General features: G+C 38.3%; 2 protein-coding genes across 2 annotated transcripts; one reads left to right on the forward strand and one right to left on the reverse strand.

The window, feature by feature from the left end:
- The first annotated feature begins 4,625 nt into the window (after positions 1-4,625).
- On the forward strand, positions 4,626-9,372 carry kcnj13 (potassium inwardly rectifying channel subfamily J member 13). The gene is made up of 2 exons (XM_055045747.1): positions 4,626-5,142; positions 8,344-9,372. Exons 1-2 carry the CDS (start codon positions 4,626-4,628, stop codon positions 8,916-8,918), a joined length of 1,092 nt encoding a protein of 363 aa, XP_054901722.1. The 3' UTR covers positions 8,919-9,372.
- Positions 9,373-13,651: 4,279 nt separating this feature from the next.
- On the reverse strand, positions 13,652-22,770 carry efhd1 (EF-hand domain family, member D1). The gene is made up of 4 exons (XM_055045619.1): positions 22,422-22,770; positions 19,958-20,105; positions 19,423-19,557; positions 13,652-15,698 (listed from the first exon to the last, which is right to left on the reverse strand). Exons 1-4 carry the CDS (start codon positions 22,703-22,705, stop codon positions 15,567-15,569), a joined length of 699 nt encoding a protein of 232 aa, XP_054901594.1. The 5' UTR covers positions 22,706-22,770; the 3' UTR covers positions 13,652-15,566.
- Positions 22,771-22,995: the final 225 nt, after the last annotated feature.

The raw sequence follows: 22,995 nt of genomic DNA on the forward strand, positions 1-22,995 counted from the left end.
TTGGAGAGGAGACTGGCAGTAGCATTCTCTGTGAGAGTAAATACGACCTCCATGCCACAGAACACACAACTTGTCAAAACAGAACATTGTTTTCATATAATTACCTCATTAATTATTAATTTGCATCTTACGAAAAATAAGTAGAACTTCTCTTGTTCAATTTCAATGAACTAAAATATACCACAAAACAAAAAAAAGCCTGGAAAGTGAAGGAAAAAAAGAATAAATGCAACTCAGGCATCTCTCTTCCTGCATTTTTATTTTATTTTTTATTTTCTGGTTCTTACCTCCCTCCTGGCACAGCGAACATCCACCCATCGATATCCTGACCTGCAGCGACATTTTATTTTCCTTCTGGATTAATAAAGTTTTTTTTTTTTTATCTCAATTGAATTGTGCATTTTTTGTGTTCTGGAATATTGTTTATCTATATACGACATAGTTGTTGCAAGTAAATCTTAAAACTATCACATCTAACTCTTCTTGTCAGTCACTGTATACAGTCATTTACACACTTCTCTGTTTCTGCAGCCAGACTGTGATTCTAAAACAGAGCAGAAAATCAATGTCACCATTCACAAATTCTCCTTCTGTTCACTGATTGGCCCAGTTGAAACTCTAACAGAGGAATCCAAGACAATGGGAGAAAGCCCAGACTGAGCTGTGACGTGAGAATTGAATCGAGTGAAATATTGTAGCAAGGCTGCTTGAAGTCCATTCTTAGTATCTATAAAGGTGGATGAAGATGAATCCTTTCTTCATCTTGTGGACCTGCTTTTTATTGTCGACATTAAATGCAGAACAAATCAACTTAAACACAGTATAATTTCATAGTGACAATAAAGATACCAGTTACAAGATATGGTTCTTGTTCTTTACAAAGCAACATTTAAGATTTCTTAAAAACATCATCTTAGTTACTTCATTATGACAGCAAGAAATCGTCAGTTCAGTTAGTCTGACTGTATGTGGATGTTTGTGTTTGTGCCTCAACTTCACGAGGAAAATAAACACATGCGTCAGTTGGTCACAAACTACACGCGTTATCACCCAAAGTTTAAGACTTGCTAACTTCACAAGAAATCAAATAGTAGCAAACTAATACTGAAGTATTCACTTTTATAAGATCCCATTAATGGAGGACAAACCAACAAAGTTTGTTGTAATTTGATCAACAGAAAAGACCACAAAGATTTCAAAGTTGTCCATAAATAATTCAAGTAGATCTTCAACACAGCGAAGCTTAACTTTGGTTTGTTGAAGAGACAAACAATGTTCTGAGTGAAACTGTTCTGATGTTCAAGGGTCAAAGATCAGTGTTGACATTTTGACAGTCATCTGCTGCTTGGTATCAAGAAGGAAGGCCTCAATGATTTCTTGGTTAATATGTAACTTATCTGACTTTTACACAGTTGTGTAGTAATGTTGTCAGTTTTTATAATTAAAGTCTTCAGCACAATGGAGTGATTTTAAATTCTGGTCTCATATCTAAGGGATTACAAGACGAGACAAGAAGAAGACAAGAAACAAAATCTCCTGCCAGATAGCCCCCCAAAAATCCTCTTACAATCCCATTATTCCTGTTCAGTTCTAATAATCTCAACATCTGTGTTCACGTTTTCCTTAATACTCCAGATAACATCAAAAATCAATGAAGCAGTACATGGATGCATGTACACACAAACGGTTAAAAAATTCCAGTTTGTCACAACAATAGTTATCGGCCTGAATGAACTGTGACAAGGTGTTGGTCACCCCACCCCAAGCAAACACCCCCTCTCAAATCCCTCTATCTGCTATCTTCCGGGAACACTAATAGGCTCCTTGCAGAGTAATGTGACCAATTGAGTCCTCCTGGCCCTGGAGCTCGACGCTGCACCTCACAGTGGAGTAAAGAGCAGCAGCTCAGTCAGAGACAACCTCAGAGGAGAGAAATTTACCCCCACCCCACTTTTTCTGTTGGACTCCTTTTGGGATTTTGAACCCCCATTTTTCCAAGGAATCTCTGAATGAGCCGCAGTCCTGTGTCTGCTTAACAGAGCCAGTCTAAGGGGAACAGGTTAAAGGGCTCCAGGTTGGCCCTGAGTGCAGCTCTAGGTGAGTACAAGCCGCAGCATGATGCTGTCTGGAGGAGAGGTTCTGATACCTGGATAAAAAGGGCCAACGATTGGTGATCAAATCAGACATGAGGACTGGTTGCAGCTGAAGAGGTTGTTTTTAGGAACAACACAGGGAACGTTTGTGTGTGTTTTGTCATTGTTATAAAAGGCTGTAAAGAAAAATGTTGACAGTTTTGTTTTTGTTTAGTTTTTTTTTTTTTTTTTAGCTAAAATCATTTCTTGGAATCAGAGTTGGTAATTGACCGACAGACCGAAAATAAGTCCAAATATTCGTCTTTAAATGAGTTTAGATTATTACACGTCTGATGTTGCAATTCAGACATGCTGTGAAGTGATAAAGTTAAAAAAGTAGAAAACGGTGGTAGCTGATCAGACATTACATAAAGCTCTGCACGAGCCCAAGGTAATGAGCACCATGTCTCTGATGTACTGCTTCACGCAATCAGAAATAACTTCAACTGCAAAAACATGAGAATGATACAATCACATGAAACACTGAAGATGTTTCTGCTGGCAGACATTTTTTTCATATATAAAAGCTATAGATTAGTTAGTTTTGCAATATCAAAGTGATGTTCTTTTGTTGTCATGGTGCAATCGTTTAAAAAAACATGCAGGAGCCTTCAGGAAGCCATAGTGAATCAGTTTACGTCTTAATAATCATGAATGTGTGATCACATTTGTCTGTAAAAACTGAAGTTTTGTTTTGTAGGATACACAGTCTAATCGCAAATCTGCAGATCTCTGTTCTCTTAAGGTCAGAGTTCATGGTTGAACAATAAGAAAGGCAATCAGAGCAGAACTGCTGCTCATCAAAAAGAACTCAAGGGCCCATCTCACCTTTATCAAAAAGTTCCTAATGATATTCATGACATTTAGAAAAATATTCTGTTGATGGATTAGATTACAGTGGGATTTGTTGGGTCCAGTTGTGGGCACTGCAACATCTGCCCCAAAATAATCAGCATTTCCTTAAAACAACATCATCGTTTCAGTCCAGGAAACACTGCAGAGATCCTCCACATGATGATCTGCTCTGTTGATGGAACCTTGAATTCTGCTGTTTACCAGAAAAGCTTGTCAGGAGAATATTCTGCCATCCTAAAGTGAAACATATGTAGATTGTCCATCCATACAATGAGGAGGATGAGAGTTGATTCATGTTCTTGATTTTGTAAAGAATTCTTCTTTGTGCCACCACAAAGTTTAATTTGACCTTAATAATCATTCATTCTTGAAAGCCTATTAAATGTGTCTGAATTGAAAGCAGTTCTGCAAAGTACAGAGCTAAAACATTCACTGCCATCAAACATGTTTGGACTGGAGGCATCATCAGTTATTAGGTTGGGCCAGGCTGGTTTTCTTAGCTTTAGACATTTAATAAATCACGCCATCATTTGAAAAGTGTGTTCGCACATATTTGAAAACATAACTAATGATCTGAAACATGTAAGTCTGATCAACAAGCTCTTTCACTAATCAGTCTAATGGTAGTCTAGAATCATTTCCTGACATCCCGTATGTCAAAACTGAGACCTACGCTAATACTATGCTAATATACATGTCCCCTCATAGCTGTCCCCTCATAAGAACCAGCTATGAGGGGACATGTCTCAGTTTCAGTGGACTTGAAACTGAGACATGTGACAATCTTGCTGAGAATTATCCAACTATTGTTTTTGTTCTGGGAAGAGTAAATTTTCCAACCAAATCAACTCCAACCTAAATGCTGAAGCATGACAACACAAGTTTTGGCTGTGAAGAGTAGAGAAAGCACAAAGCCTGACATTGAAGAGAGTGGCTTTATTCATGGAATGGAAAGATTTGTTATTTGTGGAGAGTCATACAGCCATGCAGGGAAAGCTCCCTGCAAGACACATTCCTACTCTGCATGTCACTGTGTTGCTCAGACTGATTCCCAGCTGAGAGCCGCTCTAATCTCCTGGCAACAATATTGACATAGAAATAGAAACTCTGCAGAATGCAGAAGTCTAGCTGTCAGACTGTCAGGACTGCCGGCACATACATCCTCTACAGCTGCTTAAATTAAACATGACTGTTCTGTACGTTCAACCTAATTTTGAGAATCTGTTTTGGTCCATTACATGAAAACAAGGATCGTAAAATCAGCTGATTTCAACATGTCTACAACCGATTCCATGGCTAGATCTGTCAAAAAGAAGCTTAAGAACAAAACATCTCGCATTTGAATATTTAATAAAAATGTAAAAATGTCTGTGTTTAGAAGTTTTGTTATTTTTTGCACTTTCAGTTCGCACCGTATCCACAAATTATGATTGCAATCATATTTATTAATAACTGACAGCAGTCTCCCTGGAACAGAGGCTGAACGTCAGAGCAGCTTCAGAGTGTTACTGCTGATCAGTCACACCAGTTCCTCTGAAAGAACATGAATATCAGTTTAAAAATGGTCTTACTAACATTATTTATTTTATTTTTTTCAGGGTCAATTTCATTTGCCCTGTTTGAGATCTGCCTGCAACCATGACAACCAAAACCAACAGTAGCGTTCTGGCTGGCAAAGCGTCCTCCTGCCCCCTGTTGTCTTCTCCCCCTCGTCAACGTCTAGTCACCAAAGATGGACACTGTACACTTAATGCCCCTGCCTGCCCCTCAGACTCGTGGCGCAGGAACTGGGGCAGAGTCTGGCTGCTGGCGCTGCAGGATTTGTGGGGACTATTGGTGAGTCTGCGCTGGAGATGGGTACTCCTCGCCTTCTGTGCATCCTTCATTGCCCACTGGCTGTTGTTTGCCTGCTTGTGGTACTTGCTGGCCCATCTCAATGGAGACCTTGCTGTGAAAAATCATGATGACCCCCCACAGGATCACGTGGTTTGCGTGAAACATATTACAAGTTTCACTGCTGCCTTCTCCTTCTCTCTTGAGACCCAGCTGACCATTGGCTATGGCACCATGTTCCCCAGTGGAGACTGTCCCAGTGCTATAGCACTGCTGGCTGTGCAGATGCTGCTGGGGCTTATGCTGGAGGCCTTCATCACAGGTACAATTCTGACCAGAGCATGAAAGAACACTCGATGCTAGACGCAGTTAACACATCTGCAGTGAGGCTGTGCTCAGGGATTATGCATAACGTGAAACTGACAAAGAACTACAGAATTCTAAAGAACAAATTCAACACAATGTGATGAATGTAAGAAAATCACCTTAAATTTGATCTTTAAAGATTCAAAAACGTCATGTGAATTAATTATCTGTGCTTTAATGACAGTAGAGCATATATTTTCTCTATTTTCATAAATGCCATCTGATCCTTGCAGTGTTTAAATTCTGACACAACAGACAATGTTTCATTTCACAAAATATTACAATAAGTCAGAAAGCAAGTATTGGATATAATTCTTCATTTGAAGAGTATATTTTTAGTCAGACATGTTTTTAATTGTTTTTTAAGCGTTTGATTGGCTTTGTTGACAGTCGGAGCGAGACATCGTGCTTCTGTAATTGGTTACATGGTCCTTAATGAGTCACTTGACTAACTCACAATTCTTAATATACTTTTACTCTATGGAGTGAAATAACACCTGCAGAGTTATTTTAAAAGGACACTGTTAGTTTTTGAGTGATTTTCTAATTAATATCCAATAGTGTACAACCTCTGTGTACAACCTCTATAGCACTGTTAATGTTAATGTTAAATTTAACGCTGCATATAGCGTTAAATTTAACGCTATATGCAGCATTAATCTCTGATAATTCAGTGTCAAAAAAAATAATAATTAGATACTGTTTTATTATAAACCTATTCAACATTTACATTTATTGAAATCAATAAAAACATAACATGTTTAGATTATTATCAGACATGCAGTTAAGACTGAATATGAAACTTTTAAGGTAAAGTATTTGTGAATCGTGATGAATTTATGTGAAAATCTTTAACCACTTCAGTTTTTTTTTTACAAAAAAACAAAAATTTACATCATTTATACCATTTGTTATAAGGGACTCCCAAGTATGAAAATAATGAAAGGAAAAGAAGAGAAACAGTTAGATCACAACATTTCTGCTGAAAGTTAAATGTTTCAAGTTTTCCCTGCATTTATATGTGTTGCATATAAATGCATTTATATCAATTTATATGCATCTATATGCATTGTTGGTCAATGACCAACAGTCTGGACCCAGGCAAAAGAATACATGGCAATAAAATAAATAAAAATAGTTTTGAAACAGAATCCATTTCAAACATGACAAGAAACAGAAAAAGCAGAGAAAAGGAACAGATGATAGTTTTTGCAAAAAATATGCAGCATAAACTTTTCAGCCTGGGATGCAGAAACCTTCAGGCTCGGCAGGAAGGAGCAATCAGGATGAGCAGGAGAACGGCTGAAGTAAGATTACCAGAACAGAAACAACACAGGATATGAGGATAACAATTAAAAAAAACTATAAGAATGTTAACACTCGGTGCCACAGAGATGTCCAATTGACTTTGACACCTCTTTGAATTTCACATCTGTCGTGTAATGCAAATTTTTGACAAAAAATAAGTTCTGTCTGCAGAACAACATTACTTTGATATGCTGCTTTCAATAGAAAATTTGAAAAAAAAAATTAAGTTGAGGAAACTTACTGTGATTGTTAGGCAATGTGAAAATGAAAATTGTGCTGAGAAAATTCTGCTCATTCTGGCAGGAGGTGAAAGCGGCGGAGCGCTTTGGAATCAACCTGAAGAGACATTTTACTCTCACTGTTGTTGAATTGACTCTGCTAGGGTTCACATGCTCTGATGTTCTGATTTGACACTTGAGATTTTACTGTGTTCGTTTCCTGCTGCTCTTTAAATGTCCATCTGCTCGTTTCGTCAGGAGAACAGAAACAACACAGACAGAGAGATGTTGAAGTTGGGTGCATGCATATTTTTACTAATATTTTTATGGTGCCAACTTAAATGTATTAAAATTAATTAAAAATCTACATGAATAAATTATCAAAATAATTTGATTATTTATTCAATATTATCAATGTAAAGAACAATATCAAGATTTTGTCAAGTCAAAAGATTCATTGCTATAATAAAATAGCTGACCTCCATTTAACACCATCTAGACACAATAACTTTGAAAAAATCCCTTATTCATCAGAGAGTTATCATATATTCTCTGACAGGCATACATGTGGAATTCTATTATTATATTTCTATATCTCTAGCTTAAATAAACAACTATCCCCCACAGCAAAGACAGGATTGCTGAGCTGAATGACAACATTAAATTATGTTAATATTGGTTCGGCGTTAATTGCTCAATATTTGGAAGCACGGCCAACACGGACTGAATGACTTTGTTCACTTTCTCAACTGCTATTGCGAAACTACAACTATACACAGGCTATAATTCTAAAAGAGTGCAGGGTTACATTTATTCATAGAAATGAAGGTCAATGGGAGAAAAAAGAAAGAGAAATCCCAAAGGGAGCAGTGGAGGGAGATGAGAATTGAGTGAAATTGAAAAGTCCAGCACAATTCATAATCCATAAATCAGAATCTGCCCAGGTCACGTGGTTAGCTCCTCATCCAATCCTACACTATGAGCCTTTGGTTAACAGAAATAGGTTTTTCATATTGTTGTCATGTGTTTTAGGATGTTATTAGATATTAATTTTTTCTCTCAATAACTTGCCATTTCAAACTGTAATGCCCTCATAGTTCATGTCCTCAAGGTATGAACCACCTGTTCACCTGTTCTGATCTATTTGACTGCACTGAAAAACATGGTTGGGATGATGAAGGACTATCTTCAAACTAGACCGTGCATTTGGGATGTTTGAGACGTTTTAGAGTTCATAACATAATATAGTTGACCAAATCTTACCAAGTGCAAGCTCAAACAACTCTGAAGTGAGGCTTGTCACTATGTTACTCCAACAAAATAAAAAACTGTTTAATTATTGGTTTTGTTTTGGCTTTGCCTCTCTTACTTATTGTGACAAAGGAATGAAGATATAGAGGAGTTTCTGGGCTGCTTTGCAACTTGTTTGGTTTCCTAATCAGATTGAAGCAACAGTTTTTTAAGAGACAATATTGTGTGGCCGAGTGCCAGATCTCCCAACTGCACAGTCACGTTTTATTTAATTTAAAGGCAAATAATTTGGTAAACATTGCAGAACTTTGCCTGGTTTTGCAGTTGAGGTGAAAGATTTAATGTAACATTTTGACACTATCCTGACGTATCATTTTCAGGTGCATTTGTAGCCAAGATTGCTCGCCCTCAGAAGAGAGCAGGAGCCATCGAGTTCAGTCCACAGGCAGTAGTGGGCCAGCACCAGGGCCAGACGTGCCTCATGATACGAGTCACTAATCTTATTCAGCGACCTCTACTGGACGTGAAGGTGAGTGCAGTGCTCTATGAGGAACAGGAAGGCCAGGCTCTGTACCAGACCTCGCTGGACTTCCACTTGGACCATTTAGGCCAACAGTCATGCCCCTTCTTTATTTTTCCGCTTACTTTTTACCACCGACTGGACCGCCAGAGCCCTCTCTACCCTTTTCTTTGCGAAGGCACATCCAAACACTTTGAGCTGGTCATTTTCCTAACAGCAGTGCAAGAGGGAACTGGTGACTCCTGCCAGAAGAAAACGTCTTACTTACGACAAGAAATTCAGTTTGACCGGCGATTTCTGCCTGCCTTGGGGCTGGATGCTCGGGGCAGGTACTTGGTGAGCAAAGAGCACTTTGACACCGCCCACTCCAAGGAGCCTTTGAACAAAGATTGTGTGGTTCAAATCAATGGTGATGACACTGACAGGATGGAGTAAACATGATAAACAGGAGCTCCAACTTGGACAGCAGGAGGGGTCCTTTGCACATGGATATTTTGGTCAGGAGTTTCCAGCTAACTTTATTTTTTGACATGTAAAATACTGTCAGGAATAGGTGATCCTGTTTGTTTCCATCAGTAGTTCCACCTGTGCATTTCAGTCTGAAGTCTGTGCAGCCTCTGCCTTTGCTCCTTACCTGATTTACTTGGGTCAGTTTGTCCAAACTGTGTTAAGATGCAAGTAAAGAAGGTGCAGCAGAAGAATAAAATACTGTCTGAAGCTGCGGATAAATAAAATGCCTTAATTTAGATTGGACATGTTGCATATTACATGATTCACATTTTCATCATCTGATCTGACTTGAATAAGATACAGCCTTTAACAAAATCATTGAACTGCTTTTGGATATGTTCACCAGTGTTAATGACAACTGTTACCAGTTCAAACATATTCCAAATGAGACATTTTAAATATTTTAAAGATAAATAGAATATTTGTGATAATAAATCTTTGTAGCTTTCACAGAGTTCTTGGAGGAAAACATAATCCCTCTTCCAGATGCATTAAGAGAAGTGAGATACGTTTCCAACATAGCATGCAAAACAAGAATTCATAGTGAAGAGGAAGCAGGACAACAGGAATTGTTTTTCTAGTAATTAAAAAGAAGCCAGTATGGACACTGCAGCTACATGTGATGGCTGACATGACACCCAGGCAGAGGGCACTGCAGGATCTGAGTCAAGTTGGTGTGAAGTTGGTTCCCTCTCTCATCCCTCAAATTAAACAATATTAGTGCACAATACCTGAGCTGGTTTGTGCAGCACAGGTTTCTTGTTTGTGCCGCCAGGACCAGTTTTAGGCATGGATGCATGAGGAGGAAGGCAGACATACATTATGCTCCATGGTATTTATTAACATTGTTGACTTGTGTTTTCTTCATGGGATTGAGGTAAACTGTGTCCAAACCAACAACAACAAAAATCATATAAATTTATAAGACCTTGATGATTAAAGACGCTCTTCGTCCAAGAATGAACAACCAACAGCATAACATTTATCTACTTGGATGGTCACTATGCAGTTAAACATTTTACTCTACTATATTTAATTACAAACACACACACATATATTAACATCTTGGATGGGGTAGCCTGTCAACTATTGAACAATTTTCCTATTTTATTTTATTTAAAGACCAGAGGTCATCATAGATCAACCAGCCAGTCCACATTCACAAAATCAAAAGTAGCATGTTGTCAATCAACTGAGCTACGTTTGTCTTGGTTAGTGCAGCTAAAATATTTTAGTGCAGATAACTGACACCAAATGTACTTGATTTTGTAAATATGGAGGAGGCTGGTTGACCTGCGATGACCTCTGAAAACATTTGGTAATATCTTTAACATGACAGTGGCTCAAACAAAACATTTTGCTGCACCAGTGTTGCAGCAAACTTTTGACACCAATTTTGTTTAATTTGAAGAAGTTGGGGGGCAACGTCACCCACGTAGCAAGATGCAAAACTGTGCGAAGATGTAAAGATATTTATTCATTTCTGCAATTCTTCAGGTCAAATCATCTGACAGGTCAAAGTCAGAAAACTGAGAAAGAATGCTTTTTTTTCTAAGCAACCATCCATTATTATTATTATTAGTTTCTTTCCTGTTTTTTGAACAGCTGCAGATTAAAAATAACTTTGAAGACATTTAGAATCATAACAGATAAACATATTTTGAGCTGTATATTTAATGCATTTCTTGTATCCTCAGATTTCAGTAGACTATAAAGTATTTTAATGTATAATGTGTGTCCACAAAAATTCTATCTAAAACTAAGCTAAGTATATGGGTCTCTGCAGATGTTTTCTCAATTAGCATTAAGTGCAGTTAAATCATATCTGGAAAAACAAACAAAACATTTGTTGGGCTGACGTGATTTCTAAGCAAGTACCAGTATTTGCAGGTTTGGATCTGTAGGAATTTCAGGTCATTGTTCGACTAGTTACTACATAATTACTGCATAAATACCCAGAGTATGTTTCTGATCATTTTGCCAGGTTTTGATGTTATTGAACATTAGTGTGAACTATTAAACCTCAAAATCAGGCAAGGTGTTCACTTCAAATGTCACAAACACAAGCCAGCTTTCAGTATGACATCACCACATCCATGTCTAAAGTGAGGTTTCTAACATATGAGTGGCCTCCTTAATTACTAATAGACAAACAGTTATTGATTTATTTGTATATTATTGATTTTAGCAGGTTATTGTCTAAAATTATACAAAGAAAAATATTTTGTATTACACTGAATTTTTCAAATGTTTTTGGAGATTTAGCCTTGAAAATAAGCATTGTATGTTAAAGTTGTAGTATGTAACTTATATATATATATATATATATATATATATATATATATATATATATATATATATATATATATATATATATATATATATATATATATATATATATATATATATATATATATATATATATATATTTGTTGAAACTGCATATTGAACAGTATGGTATGAATGTGACAATTAATCTGTCAAAAAAGCTTCTCTGCTTTCTCCCAGAGCTAACTAGAATCAACCAATCAGAGCCTGGAGGTGGGTTTTAGTGCTGTCAATCACTCTGCATGCAGCGCTGCTTACCATTCCCTCCCTCTCTGCTAAGCTGCAGTTTCTTCCTTATAGCAGTGCCTGCTGTGAATGCTCATACTGGTTGACATAGCCACTGATGACAGCAGATAAAAAACATTTCTGTAACGCAAAGTTGTTTCTCCACTATTAGCACATTGTGCAGCATACACAAGTTGATTGACAGCGCTAAGACTCCTCCTGGATCTGATTTGTTGTTTTTTATCAGAAGAGGTTCATTAAGTCAGGTGGTAGTCAATACCGCTCAGGGGGAGCTGCAGGATCGAGATCTGATGTCATTTATCTCATATTATACTTTCATAACATGACAGTTTTAGCAAATATGCAAATACATATTTTATGAGTTACATATTGCAATTTTACAGTAATTTCCTTTATAATACATGTTGTATTTACATTACTTGATTATAATCAGATCATTTTTTTCTATATTGTTTTCAGAGATTATTTAGACGCGTGTAAACGTCATTGAACCTCATGACTTCATACACTGACTATAATGGGAAATAAACTTTTTTAAACAAACACAGAAATGACAAATGCTTATTCCTTTGGGCTCTGTGTCTTCATTCTGTGTTGACTCAACATATTAGTGAATCATTTCACTTCAGTGCTGCTGTCTGCTGGCGTTTGACTAGTTCATTACACACGTTATAAGTTTTAAGTGAAGCTTTTCAGGCTTCACTTATGAATAAGTTCATTCAGTTTATGTAACGGACAACACAACAGATACTAACAGATATTAAATAAAAGAAGGATTCAAATCCAGACATCACCAGAATTCACTGGTGCTCAGTGAATTCTGACGAGGATCAGAATTCACTGGCAAGTCGGCCCCAAAGTCAACAGAGACCCCCAGGAGACAAAGAGGAGACCAAGAGGAGTTTTATTTCAGGTTGATTTTTTTTTTTTTTTTTGAAGATTTCATGTTTTATTTCAGTTTCTCTCCCTTTTTCCCTCTCTGTGTGTGTGTCCCATTAAATCAGGAGTCAAACTGTGCTGTGTTGGAGACCTCTGGTGGAGCCAGCAGCTCATTGTCCAAGGAGGCCAGTGCTCAGATTAGCACTGGGCAAACGTGTCACGTTGTGCACTAAGTGGCCAGACATGTTTGATGTGAAAAATGTCTTTCCATTGCAGTTTTTCAAAATAAACAAATTTCAATACGGCTAAAAAACCACTCCATCCTGGAGCAAAACATTTTTTTAAATCAAGAAACGTGTTTGCTTTTCTTAATTGCTCCATTAAACTAATTTACTTTATTCACTCTAATTTGTGAAATCTTATGGTGAATGGAAACACTCATAGTGTTTGTTTGGTCTGCCTCTATAACTATGAGTTCTGTTTGGAGACGTAATGAAACTCAAATTGTGTTTTACAGTGAACCACTGGACAGGATGCTTCTTTAGGTCGGACTGTGATGTTAGTGAAGTGGAGATGGTTGAATAAATGGCTCATGAAGCATCAGTGTGCATTAAAAGTCATAACAGTCTCATTAAATATTTTTATTATTCTATAAGCATATGTTTGTCTTAAAAATAAATTCTTATCAGGGAGGCTAAACTGCTAACAGTGCAAGAAAACATTCTTTTTGTGGGGAACACAATATTACAATTACAAAGTGTTTGAAACATGCATCAGCTTTCTGCTTATTGCATTTAGACAAATATGATGATTTAGTTGAAATGTACCATGAAGATATTCCTGTCTTGATAAGAACTGTAAACACAGTACTGTATGGAAAGGATTTGGATTGTATCCTGTAAATCTGTGTTTTCAGATTCAAAGGTTACACAAGTTGATTCACATCAAGCCTTTATGTGTGTGTGTGTTCACATGTGTAGAAAAACTGATTTCAGTGAGTTCTCGTTATGTTGATGCTCTGTTCCAGTTTATGAACAGACCATCAACATCATCCCCAAATATAAGTCAAACCAAACTTTAAATATTCCAGGTTTTATGTATATGTGGTTTTAGACCATCAGGGCTGTTGGTACATGAACTCCTCTGCTGCATAACAGAACGACTGGTTCTCTATGATGGATCATAGAAATGCAAATCTTCAATAATGATTTAAAGTTTCCTTTATTAAAGTTAAAATGTTTCATTCCACACAGAGTAGAACATATTCTTTACAATTGCCTAAAAATATATCTCACTTACCACTTTATTATTTGGCATCATATAACTCTGATAAATCAAACAAAGAAGATTTTAACCTTAAAAAAAAACAAACAAGAAGAAAACAGTCAATTTAACACAATGAATACAGGAAAAATTACATCAAACATTGTATCAGTTTGGAATTGTTACACGTTGCTATGAACACACTACAGTTAATACTACAACCTTGTAGCTCTTGTCTGTGGAAATGAAATGGAATTTATTTTCAGCAGATTGTGACGTAATGGCAACAAATACACAGGTAATAACAGCTGTATTCCACTTCAGGAAGGTCATGCTTTCTGCTGGCTCAATGTCACTAAGCACAAGACGAAATAGAGTTCAGCAATAATCTATAATCTGATATCAGATAAACTGAAGCACCGACTGGGACTAAATGTCAAAGATCCCTTCCTATTGGCTGAAAACAAATCATGCAGAAATCTGGCTTGGTGCACCAATGAGCCGGACTTCCAACCAGATCTAGACTGGGGAGTTTTCTCCAACCCCAACAATTACTTTTGGCTCCAGCAAGCCTTTCTAAATTGTGCAACAAATGCTGAATGTGCTTTTAAAAATGAAAGCTGTGATCACTAGTCCACTGTTGACAGACTGCTTCTTTAATCTTTAATCTTTTTTGTCATCGAAACGACTCCAAATATTGCATGTGCCTATAACCACAGCCTCCTTCAAACATGCCCAAAAAATAGAAATCCGTGTTTTCAAATTGTAAGAATCCACAGGTTGATTCACATCAAGCTGAAAGCTAACAGACCCTGTAATTCTGGATCTGTGTAGCACAGCAAGGGACACAGCGTGACCCACCTCAGTAGAACTAAAATAAAGTCTGAAAATGCAGTCTACTGTTCACATTGCTTTCGGTGCACAAAACGCATTAGATGTGTGTTGAGGGAACCCACAATGTGGGATACAGACCACAAGTCTTATTGTTCAACACAGAGCCTGAATGATAAACTTTGTGCTTGGACTTTGTCAAGCAAACTCTGTGATAAAGGAGGTCAAAGTTTCAAACACCTTCTGTGGAATAACACATCACTTTTAGTAAAAAGAGTATATTGTCATCAACACCTGTGATGCTCTCAGACAGGTGAAATTAATTCTGATGAATACAAAGAAAATTCTTCATGATGAAATACAACGGTAGGGAGATGGGAGATTTTATATATTGCCAAATCATTGCCAAACGCATTTTGTTAATTCTCTCAGAGAAATACTGGAAGCCAACAAACGCAGGAGCAGTTTGTTCAAAACCATACACTCACAATATGATCTTAGGGTCTCATTAACTTACTTTTGACACTCTTATTTTTATTTGTAGGAAATATTAAAGTAGGGAAAGTCACACTAAAATTATGACTGTGTTTAGGGTAAACAACATCAGGTGGCACAAACCCTGAAAAAACTGGAATGTTAAACATATTTCACAAGCAGCACACAGTGTAGAAAGAATGAATAAAAATAATTCAGAGTTCCCTCAGGGTGAAATCTTCTCAACAAATTCACAGAATGCAGATTTAGCCATTCGGGTTTACAGAAACTTAAAAGATAACAGGAATCATCGTACGCGTCCGGAGCTATGGTTCTGCATGTTAGAGTTTTGTTAAGTAGCTGCAGAAACTATGGAAAAGTGGTCTGTGATTTCACAGGAAATTTAGTTACAAATACATTAGCGTGAAATACATTTGTTCAACTTTCCTTTCGGTTTTTAAACCTTATTGTTCCGAGTTATGTTGCTTCTTACAGTGTGAGTGGAGTGGTAAGCTCGGTTTCATGGATTTGCTTGAGGTGACGCTGCAGCGGTCATGAGAAAGCAGACTGCAGCTGCTTGAAGGCAGCTTGCCGCTCCTTCTTCTCCACCTCCTGCTTCTTGCGTTCTTCTTTTTCTTCTCGAATCTCAGCTTCAAACTTGCTGCTCTGGGACAGAGCCTGAACCTGACAACACACAAGGACAAAACACCATCAGGCACAGACCTGTCTACATCAGGCACCATAGCAGGCAGTGCAGGTCAATTGATCAGCAAATTAAATAGACGCCTGTCAATTTAGTCAGCTGAATTCACCACAGTTGGACTCTGTTCAAGCTGTGGAAACATCTCTAGGATGATCAGAGGAAACAGCTTAATATTATGTGAATTACTTTCGTTAATGTGATTTATTGGTTAATAAATTTACAAAAATCTCAAGAGCTTATTTTCCACGTTGACATAATAAGTAGAATTTTGAGGAAAGAGATCAATTTAATACAATTTGGAAAAATTCTAGAACATAACGTGGAAAAAGTGAAGTGCTGGGAATATTTACAGCATGCACTATAATATCTCTGCTAAAAAAGAGCTTATCACTACAGGTCAAAGGATAATTATTGTTTCAGAGGAGCATGACCATAGACTTTTTCATGGAAATCAGCCAATTATCATTGGCGGCTGATCGATTGGCGGCTGATCGGTTGGCACACCACTAAAGGAAACAGTTCCCAGTCTCACAGATCTGCTTTCTCAGTACAATAATTCAATCTAACACTGAGCCTTTTCTCACTCGTTTACACACACAGCCAACCACATATATTGTCAAGAAAACCTGAGATCATCCCACTTCCCCATGCTGGAGATTTTACTTTAATAGTAACAATAAATAAAGTTACCTTTAAAATTTGTCACACAAGTGACATCTAGACCCAACAGTAGACCAAGACTTCAATAAGATAAATCTGCTTTTGTGTTTTGTTTTTGTCTCCTGCAAACTTAGCTTTAATTCTACTTACTTTTTCTGTCTAATCAGAAGAAATCATAGTCAAGAGATATGAGACAGGAAAAGCAGGTTTCCTGGAAAAAGAGGAAGTAAGTTTCCAGCTTGCAGATGTATAAAAATAGCTGAGACTATTCCTTGTTTCAAAGCATGAACGTTTTAAAGGATGAAATCTAAACATTTTGAGTACATAAATAAGATTTAAAGTAAAATACTTATATTAATATTGGTTTACTTATAACAATACTTGCACTTACACTTGTGGGAACACTTACAAGTAAAACAAGTAACTAACTTTGGTATCAAAATTATAATAATAGATTATTCTTGGTTTCCTTTCAGAACATCTGTAATAACTCACATTATGGTTATAATAAGAGTAATAAGTTGGGGTTATCATAATATTATAAATGAATGCTAAATCAAAGAAACTAATGTGATTTTGACATTGAACTTGAAATGGTGTAAAATGTGGAACTGCAATTAAAGATCACTGATGATGTGATGGAGGTAGATAGTAGGTGAAAGGTCAGGGCTAAAATGGGAACTAATGGAAGAGCAGAGATGACCAATGCCTTATTTGGAGACAGATGGTTGAACAACTTAAACATTTCAAGGAAAAGCCAAGGGAGGAATGTTGAGCAACCCTGAGACATTACCACAGACATGAGGACATAATGTCTCTAAGACAGTGATGGATACGAGATCATCTGTCCAAGCAGTCAGCCAATGAAACAAGCACAGCAACAGTGTTAGCCAATGCAAATGCACCAAAAGGGTGGATAAACTCTATAAAAGGTGAGAGCAAAAGAGAAATCTTTGGTTGGATCCTCCAGACCGAGATGGACAAAGAACTCTGCAGCTGAAGAAGAGCCGGGGCCACAGAGCCGAAGACTGTCTTGCACATCGGGACCAATCCGTCAGCCCCGCAACATGTGGCTTCAAATCACACTTCTCTCATCAGCTGGGTTCAGACCCCAAAGGCAAAGATGAAGATCAAGGCAAAGATAAAGACTCAAGTCCTGTGTGACCTCATCATCCATGCAGAGATTAAAGCTCATCAGTCCAACAGAGATCCCTGCCTTCATCAATCAACCTCCTCCTGCTGCAACACCTGCCATCGATCCAGTTCTGGGGTTTGAAACACCAAACTTCGTCCCTCTCTCTCAAAAGGTTCCCTTTTTAGTTCTTAGTATCAGCATACGGGAAAGATAGGCTAGATGATTGATTTTACTTATTTGATTATTTCTGCTACTTAATTACGCTGTTCTGACCCTTGCAAAATTGCTTTACTAATAAAATATTCAGCATAAAGAAAATCTAAAAGATGTTGTGGACATTCAATTAATGAGTCACCTTCTTTGATGGTAGTAAAATAGCTGTGATGTTTGATTCTGGGGAAGAAAACTAGGTAAAGTTTTATAGGTTACTTTAACCCAAATTTAAAACTTTAGCCCAAGTCACTAAAACCAACCTGGTTCAGTAACAAATGCACATTGTAATAAAGAGAAGGAGCGACCGTTAACAGATGTGCTCTGTGGAACCAGTTGGCTGTATGCTGCTCAGTCTGGCTAATTCACAGGGGGAAGAAGGGTGGGGGGACATCTGGATGTGGGCTGTCAGTAACCAGGCGAATCCTGTCTCAATGCAGCTTAAACAAAGTTTACTTCAGTTCTGGACAGAGTAAATCCCAGCAGGTTTAGGAAACTCAATTCACCCGTTAGATGGAGAGCTGGTAGCACATCTCCCCTCTCAGAAGAGGAAGTAGTGACTGAGAAAGTAGAGTGAAGGGGGGGGTGGGAGGGGGTGTCACCGCAACAACAATATACACACACAAAGTCTGAAACATGTTTATATATAGTTCTTGTTTCACCTAGCAACTATGTTGCTAAGTAAAAGAGGATGTCAAATTAAGCTGTAGACAGCTTCATAGTAAGAACATTTATAGACCTATTAATTCTTATCAAATGTGTGGATTGCATATCAATGTCTGAGAAAATAGTTCTTGACCCTCTGATGCATAAGTGGGTCCTTTTGGACCTGGTGAGGTCACCTTTTTGCAATATCTTTGTAATGAACAGCCGAAATGGGCTGCTTGACCGAAATGGGTTTTCCCCATAGGGTGTCTGGGCTCTTCTTACAGATAGGGTGAGAAGCTCAGATATCCAGGAGGGATTCAGAGTAGAGGCTCTGCTCCTTCATGTCGAGAGGAGCCAGTTGAGGAGGCTCAGCACCTGGTCAGGATGCCTCCTGGACGCCTAACTGGTGAGATTTTCCGGGCACGATCCACTGGGGAAGATCCACGAGACCCCGGAGGGACTATGTTTCTCAGGAGGCCTGGGAATGCCTTGGGATTCCCCTGGAGGAGCTGGAACAAGTAGCTGGGGAGAGAGAAGCCTGGGCCTCCCTTCTGAAGCTGATACCCCAGGACTCAGCCGTAGATAAGCAGAAGATGGATGGATGGATAGATAGATAGATGCACACTCATACATCCACTCACATGCTTAATACACAAATACAGACAGTAATGTTAGCTAGCTTGGTTAGCTAGCTAGTTTCAAGAAACGTGCTCTTTCGCACCCCCCCATGTCCAAACACACACAAAAAAAATGGATGTTGACATTGTCCGTCATTAACATTTCATCACTGCTGCTGTAAAATTGCTGTTGTTGTCATTTTGTTTTAAAAATGTTCTATAAACTGTCACAAATGTTCTACAAATTTTTCTAAAAACATTTTAAAAAGTGACCCCCCCCCAAAAAAAAACATGAAATAATTCTTGTGTGAAATAAAACACAGTAGAAAGTATTATACAAAACTTTATTTTGAATCAAAATGACAACAGTAGCATAAAAACACATTCATTTTAACCCGGGTCAAAAGACCCAGACATGGGAGACTATTAGCATACCTTGGCCTCAAAGAAGTCTTTGGCCCCCATGACCCCTTCAGTGGAGACGTTGATCTCAGACAGCCTGGCCAGAGCCATCAAGCCGCTCTCCTCCTGCAGCTCTCCAGCTGCAGCTCTACGGAAGATCAGCAAGAACTGCAAACAGGGAAACAACCGAACTCGTTCAGTAGCTCGTCTGTGTTTGTGTAGACATGATGCAGGTACTGTGCCTGGACCACAATGCTTCAGGTTCAGGCCAGCATGAATGGATGACGCCCATGAAAACATAGCAGCCAAAGTCACAGAGGGCTGAACAAGGAGGAAGTCTTTTTTTCCCTCATACTGGCCCACAGCAATCTCCACCAGTGGAACTACTAAGTAATCCAGTCACCACTTCTCTTTTTTTCAGGATGTTGTACTGCCTCTGTTCACACATTTAGCCTACTATAGTTTTGACATTTATACAATTTAGCACAGCTGCAAAAATTCAATGACTATTTCAATATTCAGTACACAAGGACAGGCCACGCTCGTTTTACCATCACCTCCTGCTCACCTCTCTGAAGCTCAATTTGCCATCAATATCTTCATCCACTTCCCTGATCATGTTCTTCAGGCCCAAATGAGTCTGCGGAGCTCCCAACTTCTCCATCAGTATCTTCAGCTCCATCAGGTCGATGAAGCCATCTTTTCCCGTGTCAAACCTGAAAACAGCAAGAAGGCAGCCGAGGTCAGGGGAAGGTTAAACCCACAGCGAAAGCAGCTCGAGTCAAAGCATTTCCACTGAAGTCTTGAAGCTAAAGTCCGAATGTCTCGGCCGGCCTGAGCAGCAACAGGGACTCAGGAAGATCCAGCCTCACGACAAACAGATACTATGGCTTGAAATGAGCTTCTGCTCATACAGTGGAAACCAGAAGTTTACATACACCAAGTACAAAGACTTTTTTCCACTGTCTGAAGTTCAGATCTGTTTTAGATAAGTTACAATTACTAAATGATTATTATTATTGTTAAATTACTTAAGAAATTATTGTCAAATGCCACAATAAGGAGAAAAATAATGTTATTTATTAATGTCTTCAAAATCAGATCTTAATTTGAAGGACTGCAGAATTATTCCTCTTTAAACAATAACAGGAAGTTCAGATGATGTCATGAAGACCAAAGTCATACACACGTTTGTATTTCTACCCATATTAGGACTTTTTCATTTTAATTGCTGCATTTATGTCTAACAGACATTTCCTCTAGTCCTAACCCTATCAGTAACCACAACCTAATTCACACCGTGCCTCTAAAGCTTACACTAAGCAAAAGGGTCCATCGCATTAGGACGGTGCTTTGGTTCAAGAATTTCTGTTAACCTTCTTTTTCTGACAGGTTTTGTTCAAATGGAAATTCTAGTTGTGGCCGACAATAGCAATGCTTGCACCTGCAAAAGGCACACTTTGGCAAACCCCTTTTAGATTTCTACTTCTTTCTACATATTGTTCAAAACAGAAGAAATAGAAATGTCACAAGTACACTTTTTTTAAATCAACTAATTTTTTACGTTTTAACAACTTGAAGTTTCAGAACTGGATTTCTTCACCGAAATGTGAGACCTAAACTTTTCACTGATGAGCCACATATGTTTCAGAGAACATTCTCTGAAAAGCAACTGCATGTCTCTACAGGTTCTCACACGCTCTCTATGGCTCTAGACAACAGACGGCCTCCTAGGAACTGGTTCAACAGCAACATACTGTCAATAAGCTTTTTTTAGTTAGAAAAGCAACTGTATCCTGACAATAAAAGCATGATATTCTGAATATATACAGTTATACGATGACCCAATCTCCCTACATAAAATCAATTGTACAGCTGACAGAGCTCTCTGTGCACACAGCAGTGTGTACTCCCCGTCCAACTCCACGATCACGGTCTTTGACCAGAAACACAAAGGACAGAAACACAAACTGAAAAGCTTCCTGATGAAACATACAGAGTGGCAGAAATGATTAATAAGAACTACAACATTGAAAAGGAACTCTGAAAACAGAAATAGAACAGCTCTTCCGCTAAGCTAAGCAAATCAATCACTAAAACTACAATCTAATCAGTGAGTCATATCAGAAAAGAAGGAAGTAAGCTCTCAATAGGTGACATTTGCAAACTGCTGCTTTCTGTACCAGGAAGGTCAGGAGAAAAGAGATATGCATTCTTTTAAAAGGGGAAGAAGGTATCATGTATTTACCAAGCACAAAATACCATTATCTAGCAATCAAGCAACTATGTTACCTTCAGTTGTTAATATCAAAAATAATAAATTTGACTTTGCATCATATGCATCATCTGACACCTTGAAATTGGGCTCCCTCTCTCTCTCATACCTTTTCAACAATGCTTCTCTAGCTGTTCATCACAGCAGCTATTAGGAGAGCTGTAGTTTTGTGATCATCTCAGCAGTTCTCTCCAGGTGTTTGCTGATTGCTGCCGCTAGTCAGAGGAGCTGAGTGGCTGAGGAAGGCTGCTGTGTGAAACATCATTAATTACACTAACAACAACAACAACACACACTTACTGAGTCCACAACAACAGCAAATATATTCATATTGTTTCAAATAAAACATATTTGGGATCAATAATTTTCCCAAACAAGTAAACAAACCAACCAATCAAACCAGATCGAGTAGCAACAACATAAAGACCATAATACAGATCAATACATCACAACCTTCAAGAAATGCGCTTGTCCAGATTGGATGTTGAGTTCAGGATAGTAAGGAATCGCATGTTTTTATGTTATATGATCCATACGAGAATTCATACTTTCCAACTAAACATGGATGTTTGTGGACCCTATCTATCTGTCTATCGGGGAGCTGGAGCTGGAGCTGGAGCGGGCCTGCAGTGCGTCACTCTGAACAAGATGAATCACGATCAATCTGTACGTACTGCACTCTCATTAGGTTCCAAGCCACTCAACTCCCAGAAACAACCATTCAAAAATGGAAAAGCACGCAACATTGAATTCCTACCGTTTAAACATGGCCTCCATGTCCTTAATTTGCTTGCGGGAGAACTCTTTAAACTCAGTGTAAGGGTTAAAAACACGAGTGGTCCGAGTAGGAGCATTTCCGTCGTTGATGTCAAGCCTGCGATTCAGTTTCGTCGCCAGCTCGGACGGCGTATCTCCACAGCCAGGATCGGATTCCTGGGATTGGACCGGAACCGCACTCTGTTCGGTCTCGGGGTTCTGCTCGGCCTCTTCCGCAGCAGCCAGTCGCGACTGCAACTTCTTAGCAAGCTCTTCAGATGCCATGCTGAAGGTCTAACGTCTCTCACAGAAACAAGTCAATTAAAATGGAGTCACTCAGTTGAGCCAGTTTTCTGGACTGTACGGGCTGCTTCCTGCAGGACTTCACAATAAGAGTCTTGTGATGTCCAGTAATCTATTTTTTGTTCAATCCTCCTGTCATGTTGCGGGTCAAATTGACCCGTTTGAAACTTTAACATTTTTTTTTAAATATTTGGAAGTATTTTTTTGCATGAACCTTTTTCTATTTGTCTTAAAAGGTGCATATAAATTGAAAATTTATTCGTTTCACACAT

Source organism: Poeciliopsis prolifica, unplaced genomic scaffold (assembly GCF_027474105.1).
Source record: "Poeciliopsis prolifica strain line A6 unplaced genomic scaffold, Auburn_PproV2 SCAFFOLD022, whole genome shotgun sequence".
NCBI lineage: Eukaryota > Metazoa > Chordata > Actinopteri > Cyprinodontiformes > Poeciliidae > Poeciliopsis > Poeciliopsis prolifica.

Bases quoted from the DNA above. Each gene is read 5' to 3' on its own strand.
- efhd1 (XM_055045619.1), bottom strand. From the start codon at position 22,705: ATGGCATCTGAAGAGCTTGCTAAGAAGTTGCAGTCGCGACTGGCTGCT. The intron at 19,558-19,957 runs GTGAGCAGGAGG...CCCTGTTTGCAG, and splicing joins GCAAATTGAGCTTCAGAGAG to TTCTTGCTGATCTTCCGTAG. The intron at 15,699-19,422 runs GTATGCTAATAG...GTGTGTTGTCAG, and splicing joins AAGACTTCTTTGAGGCCAAG to GTTCAGGCTCTGTCCCAGAG.
- kcnj13 (XM_055045747.1), top strand. From the start codon at position 4,626: ATGACAACCAAAACCAACAGTAGCGTTCTGGCTGGCAAAGCGTCCTCC. The intron at 5,143-8,343 runs GTACAATTCTGA...TATCATTTTCAG, and splicing joins GCTGGAGGCCTTCATCACAG to GTGCATTTGTAGCCAAGATT.